Here is a 12,714-nt window from a genome sequence, read left to right as displayed (position 1 = left end):
TATAGGATGCCTCAAGGGTGAGTAAAACGTGGACTGATTTTCATTTTTGGGTGAACTAACCTTTTAAAATGTGAAATGATTAAATGTCACTGCCAAGTCAGTAAGTTTTGATATGTAGACACAGACAGTCGCATATTAATGACACAAAAACACCAGTTTATCAATAACCTGTATTTTGCAGGTAAGTTTCCAAACCATAAAGGAACTGTGTGGGAGTTCTGAAATGTTGTCATAGCAGATCAATTTTTTTTTTTTTTAAAGAGCAACATTTTTTCTCATTATAATTCCCTTTAAATCTCTTGGCTTCAATTAGCTGTGACAGTAGTTGTTATATTAGTCATCCAGAGCCACAGGCTAGTGGAAGCAGTTTCACAGACATCAGCAGTGAAGCAAACAGAGAACAGAGAAAGATTGAACTGAATGAATCTGCCCAGCTATGAAATATTCACACTCACCAGAAAGCTCTAGAGAGGAAGAACAGTCTAACACACTTAGACTCAGGGGCACAAGTGTGTAACACATCCCTGACAACTTTAGTTTCAGCTATATTATGTATGAAAGTCACAGAGATGTACTATATATTCTGTAAAATTAGGAATGTGAGCAGATTCTGCAGCTCTTTGGTAGATTTAACATCCACACACTTGGGCTGGCTTGATGTAGCAAAACATATTAATGTTAAATAAAATATTAAGTCTTTTGACAATAATGGATACACATCTCACGTTCATATACACTTTTGCTCTGAAATTATGAATAATAATATATACTAGTGATAGTAATTCCACATAAGACATTTTTTTGTTAAGATACAATGTTAGTTACACCCACTAATCTATATCAGTGCTGTATATATACCACCTTTATTTTTATAGTGTATATATATATATATATATATATATATATATATATACACTGTGTGCAGAATTATTAGGCAAGTTGATATTCTGATCATATTTTTTTTCCAAGAACATTTTACCAATTCCAAACCACATCAATCTTAATAACTACTATTGATTTTGTATTTAATCATTTATAAGTGATATATAATTGTCCATGAAGGCTGATAGTCAGAAACTTCTTATTTCAGGTGTGCAGAATTATTAGGCAGGTTTTCCTTTACAGATAAAATGAGCCAAAAAAGAGATTGAACTCGAGAATAAAAGTTTAAAAAAATTATTAAATGCCCATGAGAAGGATGCAATACTAATGCAATAATAGAATTAGCAAAGTTAAGGTATGACCATTGGGCAGCGAAATGCCATTTGGTCAGCAAGGTTAGAAAAAACAGGTGGAGAGGAAAAGACACGTTAACTGCAAAAGAATTAAGAATTAAGGTGAAGAATTAGGTGAGAAACCATCAGGAACCATTTAGTCTCCAGCACCATCATTTTCCAGAACTGCAACCTTCATGGAGTCTCCAGAATTACAAGGTGTCAGGTTCTCAGAGACTTTGCTTGGCTAAACATTTTTTTAAAATGGCCCTCACTTAATAAGAATAACATGCTGAAGTGTTGTGAAATACACAAAGACTGATTTTGTATAGGATTTATGGACAGATAAGTTGTGAGTGACTCTTGAAGGACCAGCATCACATCCTCTTGTACCACTGTTTGAAGAATTTATCTTCCAGAATCTGGCAGTAAGTTTTGGGAGCTCATTTTAGTTCATCTCCTATCCTGAAAAGTCTGTCTTGCAGGATTGATTAAAAATGAGCTCCCAAAACTTACTGCCAGATTCTGGAAGATAAATTCTTCAAACAGTGGTACAAGAGGATGTGATGCTGGTCCTTCAAGAGTCACTCTCAACTTATCTGTCCATAAAGCCTATAAAAAAATCAGTCTTCATGTATTTCACAACACTTCAGCATGTTATTCTTATTAAGTGAGAGTCATTTAAAATATTTTTTTACCCAAGCAAAGTCTCTGAGAACCTGACACATTCCACTTCTGGAAACTCCAGGAAGGTTGCAGTTCTGTAAAATGATGGTGCTGGAGACTAAATGGTTCCTGATGGTTTCTCACCTAATTCTTGACATTAATTCCTAATTCTTTTGCAGTTAACGTGTCTTTTCTTCTCCACCTGTTTTTTCTGACCGTGTTGACCCAATGAGCATTTCGCTGCCCAGTGGTCATGCCTTAACTTTGCTAATTCTATTATTGCATTAGTATTGCATCCTTCTCATGGGCATTTAATAATTGTTTTACTTTTATTATTGAGTTCAATCTCATTTTTGGCTCATTTTATCTGTAAAAGAAAACCTGCCTAATAATTCTGCACACCTGAAATAAGGAGTTTTTAACTTTCAGCCTTCATAGGCAATTATATATCACTTATAAATGATTAAATACAAAATTGATAGCAGTTACTAAGATTGATGTGGTTTGGAATTGGTAAGATGTTCTTGGAAAAAAAAAATATGACCAGAATATCAACTTGCCTAATAATTCTGCACACAGTGTATATATAATATATATACAGGTGCATCTCAATAAATTAGAATGTCGTGGAAAAGTTCATTTATTCCAGTAATTCAACTCAAATTGTGAAACTTATGTATTAAATAAATTCAGTGCACACAGACTGAAGTAGTTTAAGACTTTGGTTCTTTTAATTGTGATGATTTTGGCTCACATTTAACAAAAACCCACCAATGAGACGTTAAACCGAGGTCCTGACTCTCTGTGGTCGTTAAAAATCCCATGACACTCATTGTAAAGAGTAGGGGTGTAACCCCGATGTCGTGGCCAAATTGCCTCCACTGGCCCTGTCTATCATGGCCTCCTAATAATCCATCCACTTGATTGGCTCTATGACACTCTCTCCTCTCCACCTGTAGCTGGTGTGTGGTGAGCGCACTGGCGCCATTGTCCTGTGGCTGCCGTCGCATCATCCAAGTGGATGCTGCACACTGGTGGTGGTTGAGAAGAGATCCCCCCCTCATATGATTGTAAAGCGCTTTGGGTGTATAGCAATACACAATAAAGCGCTATATAAATGCTTCATTCATTCAAATGACCACAAAAGGTTAAAATCAGTTTAAACTCATTGGAAAATATTAATTTCTATCACTGCTGTGAACTAACCACCACACAGAATATGAAGAATATCAAAAACTATAGGAGACAGCTGTCCACGCTAGTTCTTAAGATATCAGCACAATAACACACTCAGCAAAATATCGTCTAATTATCTTTATTGATAAAATCACAGAAAATATTGAGAGATACATTTTTTTTATCAGTATCGCACACACGTAGTACTGATACAAAATAATTTGCAATGGTCGCTTTGTCATGTCCAGTGTAGACAGCCTCAAGCTGTTGGTTTATTTCTGTGTGTTTTTTTTTTTTTTGGCTAATAGAAATTATGAATTGCCGGTAACTTAAAAATTTAGCAGCCAAATTGGCTGGTGAGTGAAAAAGTTCATTTCAATCCTTGTATGTGTATATATGTGTATATATATAATGTATATGTGTGTGTGTGTGTGTGTGTCTGTGTGTCTGTATACTGCAAAAATAATGGTGGTAAAATCGTAAGTGACCTGTCCATAAAACATGGCCAGTGTCTTATGTACATAGTGAACAGAGAAAAACAAAACATCTGCAGGGTAACACACACACACAAATGCAACACACATTAATAAGGAAAAAATAAATAATAGAACATGAAATCAAGCACAGGAATGTCTTTTGACCTTTTTTTGCATCATAAATTATCTGGTAATTCATAGTATGAAACTATGACATGTTTCTGGTATGTTTTCCCCCTGAGGTCCCAGTATTTTTTTCTTATCCATCTATCTTTTTTTTTTGTTTGTTTTTTATGTTTTTATGACCATTTTCCAGTCTTTCTCTGGCATTTGCAATTGAATGGACTGTTTTCTGACTGATATGCCTTTAGGGCTACTATTTAAAAAACCTTATTAGCAAATAGTTTGTTGTTGTTTCGAGCATAAAACATTAGCAAGAATGAAACTGCCAATGGAATAAGAAAAATAAACTTAATTCAAGAATCAAGATTCTTTATTTAGAATTTGTATCTGCAATTTTGCTTCAAGTACCTTAAGGATGTTAAGATTTTTATTTCTTTTTTTAAACTGGAAAGCAAAAGTAATGTAAGATTTCATTGCGTCACCATGCTGCATGGCTTGCAGGAGCATCAGAGATACTCGTGCACCTCATGCTAAACCTCCAGCAAAGTGTTTGTTCTCCTGACTCTACAGTCTCGCTCTTCCTCCTCTCCACTTCTCCTTTCCCCAGCGCTCCGCATCTCAGACTCCAATCAATAGCTCATTCTAAGACTCTGGCTTAACTCAAGGATGTCTGGGATGAAATGTAGAGCATAGAGAGGATGAAAAGTGAATCCTTTCTTTTCACTTAAAGTCTCTTTAGAGAGCAGTGTATATATCTGACTTTCCAAGATAATGTGTGTGACTGGAGGATCATTCTCTTGGGTGTCACTCTTTCTTGGTAAGAAAGACAAAAAGCTGGTTCCTTATGGCTCCTTTCATGGGGACGGATTATCCACCTCCCCGTCCCCCAGTCGGGGCACAGATGGATCAATCTGCAGCAGGGCTCAATGCCCATCGCAATACGGCCACATCCATGTGAGAGACAGCAGGGGCTGAGCTACAGAGGGAATGAGGGAGTAAATCGATTGGGCCCCAGGGAAAATCACGGCCCAAAATGATATTATAAATGCTGTCTTTAGTCACTAATAATTGTCATATTTTGTAGAGATGGAACTGTTTGCCTTCTCTATGAAAAAAAGAATAGCTTAGCCAAAAATGGAAGTTTAAATAGTAATTTTTCTAACCTAGTATTTCTTTCTTTCCTTGAAAAAGAAAAAAAAAAAGAAAAAAAAAGAAAATTCATCTATAAATGTATAATTCTCTTTTAACCTTCTGCTACAACTGAACAATCACTTCTGACTTGCAGTAAGATGATTAATATATTGACCCACTGTTTTTTTTTTTTTATACAGACATAGCTGCTACTGAACTGATTGCAGAGATGCTGATGAGAGCAGAGGAATTCTGGGTACAGAGACAGACAGATCCCTCGGCTCTGCCTCCACAATCAGAAGAGCACTGCACAGAGGCTAACCAGGACAGCAGCCTGCCTGTAAAGAAACTGTATGTGCAGTAGTTACAGACTTCATTTATGATTCAGAGAATGTGGTGCCTGTCCATAGACTTGAACTCTGTAGATTTTAGGGAATTCAGACATAAGAAAGAAATGATTAGCAAATTTAGACTGACATTCAGGCTGAAAAGACTTGCTTAGACTAGTAGGTATATAGTAAAATGAAAAATCTGAAATTAGCAGGGCTTGAGGGGGAAAAAAGGCAACAAAGTGAGTATAATATCCCAAAATTAAAGATTAATTAATGCCCCAGTATGAGACCATATTCTGTAAAAAGTTCAAAGTTTTTTTTTTTTTCCTCTTTCCCCAAATATCAGCACAGTGAATTTTTTAAAATACAAAAGTTCAATAAATAAAATGTTAGTAATCTGCGAGAAGCACACAGTGGTGTATAGTCAGTTACTTGCTTAATTCCTGAATGAATCAGCTGTTTTGAACAAATCGTTTAAATAAATGATTGAATGATGTGGTTTTGTTTTCATATTTAAAGTACCATTTCATTTTTTAAATCATTTAATATGTCTATATTCAACATTTTAAAGCATTCTTATAGCGTTATTTAGGCCATTACAATTACAACGTAAATGCATTTATGCCACCTCTGAGCTGCATTTAAACATTATTTAAATACACGTAAATGCTACTTTAGATGCAGGTTCTGTTCCACCATGGCAGTGCAAAGATGGATTTTGTTGATACTGATTTTTCTTCATTTTTTTCAGGGCTACTATGGCTTTACCTATCTCTAGGAGGGACAGTTTGTTGGAGAAGGAGGCCATGTTCAGGGACTCAGGAGGAGCTCTGACACAGCAGCCTTCACTTGATAACGGGCTGGATGGACCATATCCCAGCGCTGCAGGAAAACTGGAGCAGGTCAGAGGAGAGTTGGGACCTTCTCTGGAAAAACTGTCCTTTTAAAGAATGTTTAAAAATTCTAGAGTACATACTATGGTCATTCTTCTGAAACAAAGCACTATAGATCATGCAAGCTCTGTTCCAAAACACAGTGACATGCTTACATGTACAGCACAACATTTAAGGCACAAGAATTAATAAACTGAACTGATCCTATACATTCACTTCTACAAAGCAATTGTATTTTGTACTGATCTTGCACATTCAGAGTGATTTGCCTTGTTCCTAAAGAGTAATAAAGAGAAATTAGTAACATCTAATACACTTAAATCCTGTCTCACCATGGCAGGTTTTGGATTAATGCATTTGAGAGTCCTGTGCTATTGGAGAGCAGCAAGTAGAATCAGTCATAGTTTGAATGTAGAGAGCCTTAGTAATCTATCCCACTGCACACACTGACCCCACTCACCCTGAGAGTGACCTGACCTCTGAAGAAACAGGGGAAATCAGTTCCATTACTCTCAGGCCTGCAGTGCTGTGTGAGCTTATAGTTAAATGTATGTGTACTGTATGTTAGGAAGAAGCTGAGTTTATGACTATTTGATTGCTTAGAAAACATTGACAATGCATTTGCAGTAGTAGTAGTAGTAGTATTGTATTTATTTATTTATTTTTAATTAAATGAATACTGTTATTCAGCAAAAATGCATTAAAATGTTAAAAAGTGACAGTAAAGACCTTTATAATGTTACTTCTATTTCTAATAAATGCTATAAAATAAATTAAAATAAAAATGTATCATGATTTCCCCTAAAATGTTAAGCAGCACAACTGTTTTGATATTAAAATACAGTATAAAACAGTTATTTCATTGTATCTCAAAATATTTTTTAGTGTATTTTAAATCAAATAAACGCAGCATTGGTGCACTTAAGAAACTTAAAAAAATCTTACCGGCTTTAAAGCTTTGGTGTAACTTTCATGTGACATTTGCAATTAAAACCAAATTATTTTAGCAGGTTATAACGTAGGAACAGAATTCAATTTTTAACAGGATTTTATTGGACGCAAATATGCTGAGCTATTGTATTATTAGGTAATGTCATATTAGTTACTTGTGATAAAAAAAAAATAAAAAAAGTTTCAGAGGTGGAAAAAATCATACATTTTTGATTAATGATTCTAAAAACAACCCTTTTCTTAAGAATAACATTCTCTGATAAATCATACACATTTATTAAATACCTAACCCTTATCCAGTTCACCAAAAACCAACATAATTGCTATATATTTACTTGTGTTGTTCCAAATACAAATTGCTGTACATTTGTTTGTGGAATACAAAGGAGAATTTTATATTGCCTTTAAAATACATCTGAATTTTTGAATCATTTGAGTATTTCCAATTTCGTAATAAGGAATGTGTTTGTGTTCCAGGTTAAACTGATGCCTCCTGCTCCTAATGATGACCTTGCATCCCTCAGTGAACTTACGGACAGCAGCCTGCTCTACGAGATGCAGAAGCGCTTTGCTAATGACCAGATATATGTACGTAAATCCACAAACACATATACAATCATTGGGGCTATAATGAAGCGTGCAGTTGGTTAATCAGAATGATGTATTAACCATGTCACTTCCTAAACCCTCAAATTGAGAATAAACACACAGTTAGGAACCCAACCCTCAGTCTAGCCTGTTCAGGAAGAGCCTTTCATTCTCTGTCTAACCCACTCTGAAGGAGTTGACGTCCGGATTCTGACTCTGTGGTCTTTCACCAAGCTATCCGGTCCAGTGTGCCTTACACACACACATGCACACACACATTGCTGCTGGATCTCTTGTCTTGAGGTCTTGGAGAGTGGCCAAGGCCTCTGTTTGTAGCGTGGCCAGGGACTGGTGTTTGGATGACAGCCCTCTAGGTCTCACTGTATTCAGGCCAAAGACTTGAGCCAGCCCTGGGGAGATGAAAAGACATTCTTACGTTGACTCTCTGTTGACGGCTGCTGTCGTTACTGCTACTGTTACCACAATGGCTGTTGCTACTATAAATCTTGGCCACTGACATTTATTGTATGTCTTGATGCTACTATAACCCTATAGCTTTAATAACTTAGTTATTCTTGATTCTATCTCTGCCATCATGAATACTGACAAAACCATTACTGCTATTTATATTTAAAGGGTCGTTGCTCCAAAGACTGGTAGTTGAGTTTTATATGACTGTTTATTACCTTCTTCTGATTCTCAGAAATTAACAGTCTATATTGCTGTTGACATTTATGAATAATATTAGTTAATGATGGGCTTACATTTTAATATAAGTGACTAACAATGGCTTGCCTATATAATGATAAGACATAGATTTATATGGCTGGGTATTATACAGAATATTCTTTATCTATTTGCAAACATTTTTGCTGGCATTTTCTAAAATTATTTGTTGTGTTATTTTAATGTGGTTTGTAATTTGTGGACTTGTTCATTTTTAATATTTTTTAAAATAATTTTTAAATATTTGTGAATCTGTTAAAAATCTTTGCTTAGAATTGTCTCATAACTCTCAACTATTTTTTTTTTTTCCATCAAACTTTCACAGAAGTCTTCAGTAGGTTATATTAATATATTAACTAATATTTTGCCTCAATAAACTCCTAATTGCCTGCTGATTAAAAGTTAGTAAGGTAGTTGTTAAGTTTAGTTATTGGGTATTATTAAGGGATCTAAAATATGGTCATACAAAGTAAGGCATTAATATGTGCTTTGTAAGTGCTAATAAACAATATGCTAGTAATTTGCATGCTAGTTAATCGTGAGAATTGGTCCTTAAAATAAAGTGTTACATTTACTTTTAAAATAATATAATTAAAAGTACACACTGAATGTAATGCTTTGGGCACTTGATTACATGTTAATTTAAATTAAAATTAATGTATTATAGTTTAAATTTATTTTAAATGCAAATAGTTGAACTTGAGTCCTTTCGGACCCACTTTAGTGGGACTTTATGTAATTATAGTTCTATTGTCTAGGGGTGCTCCAATTAGGATTTTGATTAGGTCACCGATTAGGTCACCGATTGTAAATCACAGAAAGCAATATCTGCTGATACGATCACCGATCATCTTTTTAAGCCTTCTTTTCATCATGTAGAATTATTTATAGTGATGTTCCAATCAAGATTTATTCAGGGCCTGAATTTCATTTTTGAAAATGAATTCCCCTCTTAGGTGACTCTAATTTGAGGGGTGGAGGGGGCATTTTTGAAAAACATACATTTATCTCACCTAAATGTTTGATCATGCGGTGCATTTTTGTTTTTACAATCATGCAGTTGTTGCACAATAGCTTACACACAGCATAAGCCTGATTTTGTGAGCTGTATGTGAGGTGGCCTTTTACACCAGGTTCACACATACTCCGTTTGCAGTGTGTATGCAGTCCATGTGCGGTACAGAAGCGGTGCAGAAGCAGCTTTCACACAGGATTCTACAACTGATCTGTGGATGTTTACTACAAACATAACATTCATACACTATTTTGATTTCAAATCCAAACATTGTTACTGAACTTGATTTTTCAGCATTGTGATTCTTTTTTTTTTTTTTAGACAGTACAGTAATACAATCTTTCATAGACGTGTTTAAACGCAATAAATATAAGCAACACATCATTCAATGCTTTTTTACTTTTGCATTTACTTCTAGATTTATATATTAAGTTGCTCAAGCAAGTGGCAAACAAGTAAACTACTTTTCTTCCGTTATCACAAACATTAAAACTTACCATTGACAGAAACAGTCAGCTCTACTGCCTTTTCTTTTGCATTTAAATCTTTATTACAAGCAATCCTGCGCTTCATGAAGAACTTTGTTTTCCCACAAGTGCCATCTATTATTGCCTTGTTTATCTAAAAGTTCTCTTTTCCTTTAAACCTAGCCAAAATTACTATATTTTCGTCTCAATCCATGTTCATATTTACCGCAAACAATGCGCTGTCACTTTAATTCAGTGCGTGCAGCACAGCAAACTCTGCTGAAGACGCACCGCTCCTGGAACGCACTGCCAGTCCGCAACCGTGTGCAGTGTGAACGCTTTAATCCGTTAACATGAGCGCGGGAAAAATACACTCCGCATCCGTATGTGTGTGTGTGTGCGTTGAGTGTGCATGAGAGCACAGTCTCCAGGAGAGCCCAAGAGTGCTAAATGGTTAAACACTAGCAAGAATTAAAAATAAATGCAATTTATAAACTTTAGTGACGATGCAACGCTGCCTTGATTGTGCAAGTGACAATTCCTGTGTCATCTGTGCAGTGTGCAGCTCACTTATAGTGCAGATGCGATTTTAATATGAAGCCGTTTGAAGTGCAGTGCCGCACCACGTCTAGGACAACTCACAGGTATCATACCCAGCTCAAGACAGCTGTCCAAAACAGTTATTCTAATCACCAAACAGGCAAAAGTTCACTTCAGGAATGAACACAGGTGCATCGATGAGTTGGAAGTACGGTGTTTAACAAAAGAGAGTGGAAAGAGAAAGTGCGATCTATATTAGTATAGCTTTCTATAGAATACAGACTTCATTCAAGCCACAGAAAGGCAAACGTTGTGCAGAAAGATGCACAATACACAACCTTCCAGCCTGTAGTCATTATGTACATCAACAATAATTTGGGACAAATATAATGGGATTTATTGGAAAACTCTGTTAGTGTCCTTCTGCTATTATGTCTCCACCAATGACAAAAGCAAACCTACACCCTTGCTCAAAATTATAATCAAATATTTTACATTTGCTTTAGTGATTGATTATTATATGAATGGTTTTATGTCGGAAGAACAATCCTCAGCATGGACAATTCTGTAGAGCATCCATTCTTACATGTATACACCCTCACTTCATGTCTGTTATTCCGTCTTGAGGGAGAGTTATCTTTTCTTGTGAATCAATGAGAATACGATTGAAGGAATAAATCTATCTCTATATTCATCTCCGTCCTCAACGTGGATCGTTTGAGCAGGCCTGCGGTCTATGTCTGCACGCGGGCAGTAATGCCTGGCAGTCGACTACACACTGTGCTCGTTCATGACCGGAGCCAAATCTATGCTTAATGGCTGCTGCTATTCCCACACTTTACAATGAGGCATAATGAAGTCTCCCTACTGAGGCCGATATGGAGGGAGAGAGCAGAGATGGGGTCTTTTGTGTAACACTGTAATGGGGTCTAATGATGTCTGTCATTACGGCAATGATGGATAGAGATGGTGATGGTTGCTGATCGTTTAGTGAGAGATGGAAAGAGTGAGAGATGCCAGATGCACACTTTATAAGAGGGGACCGATCCATGTTTCCCTGAGAAGATGAGAAGTCCAGTCTTATGGTTTTAATTTAGTTCATTCACTTCTAGATATTCTGTAGTACCTCTAAAGTGCTGAGTGCTCTCTGATCTCAGTTTTTGTAAGTCTTGTCATTGTAAATGGGTAAAGCATGTTCACAAACCTCTGAGAACAGGTCCAAGTTTGCCCGTATGTCAGTATTCATCAGATGTTCTGTGAAAGATCTGTGAAACTGACACTAAAAGGTTACTGACCTTCAGGGCGTTATTGAGAGCACACTAGTATAACACAACAGCAACCTAGTCATCTATTCCCAGCAGGTTTCACTGTCGGCTTCGTGATAACAGGGCTTGTAATAGACTAATCTGACCAGGAGCGAGAATTGAGGCTGGTGCAGCTGACCCTCTTGAGAGATAAATTAGCAGTTGGCCTGTACTAATGCCCTCAGGACTCATGAGAACCATTGCACTGCAGCTGCAGGAGGAATTATTATGTTGTGTTTAAGGGTGAGTTTATCTGAAATGGCTGATGCCGCAATAATTGACACAGAGACATGCTTTGTAATCAGAACGTCTTCCTGTTCTAAAGTAATAGCTCATAATTTTATAGAAATACACTACTGTTCAAAAGTAAAAAAAAAAAAAATCACCAACAAAACTTTTATTCAGGAAGGAGTTAAACTAAAATTAAATTAAGTGACACTAACCGTATGGAGCCCTTTAAGGGACATGGTGGTGGGAAAAATTCGGGGTGGAAGGAAAGAAATATTTTTGAAATGTTTTGCTTTCTCTCTCAAAACGTTTGCATTCCCTCAAGAAACTTTGTGTTCCCTCGAAAACTTTTACGTTCTCTCACAAAAGATATTTCCGTTTCCCTCGCAAAACCAGTTGAGTTCGGACAAACTCTTCCTGTTTACTTTACAGCTAGCGGTGGTTCATACAGCTCTGTATGTTCACAATGGAGTGGTTCATAAAGTTTTATTTTGAACTTGGACTCAAGTATAAAGACATACAGTCAGTGCTTAGTTCAAGGCACGGTTTTGGGACATTCTAAAATGCTTAATGTTTTAAAACAGTGACATTGGAGGACCAAATTCGATAATAATAAATACTGATAAAATTATTAATAATAATATTACTATTAATAAAGCAGAATAGCTCAGAATATAAACGCAACGCCCTGCACGTTAAGCTTTTTCTCCCCCATAGAAAATGCTTAAGGTAGGCTAATGAATGAAGACATTATTACGCACAGCCCAGAACGGAATGCACAGTGTTTTCTACCCCACAGACAAAACATTATAAAAAACTCTTAGCACGTTGCTTTTCTGTGCATAGCGTATATTTTTTATAAAATATAAAACTTGGGCTTTTTA

At 36.1% G+C, this 12,714-nt stretch overlaps 1 protein-coding gene across 1 annotated transcript in view; it reads left to right on the top strand.

Annotated features, from left to right (window-relative positions):
• The window catches only part of myo16 (myosin XVI), a 207,122-nt gene that overhangs the window by 78,018 nt on the left and 116,390 nt on the right, over positions 1-12,714 (top strand). The window contains 3 exon segments of the mRNA XM_058786814.1: positions 4,987-5,137; positions 5,870-6,020; positions 7,440-7,550. Coding sequence (XP_058642797.1) covers positions 4,987-5,137; positions 5,870-6,020; positions 7,440-7,550 — 413 coding nt within the window.

Source organism: Onychostoma macrolepis, chromosome 09 (assembly GCF_012432095.1).
Source record: "Onychostoma macrolepis isolate SWU-2019 chromosome 09, ASM1243209v1, whole genome shotgun sequence".
In the NCBI taxonomy this organism is placed as follows: Eukaryota; Metazoa; Chordata; class Actinopteri; order Cypriniformes; family Cyprinidae; genus Onychostoma; species Onychostoma macrolepis.
The sequence above is the reverse complement of the archived record's forward strand: the minus strand, read 5'-3'. Positions and strand labels throughout refer to the sequence as shown.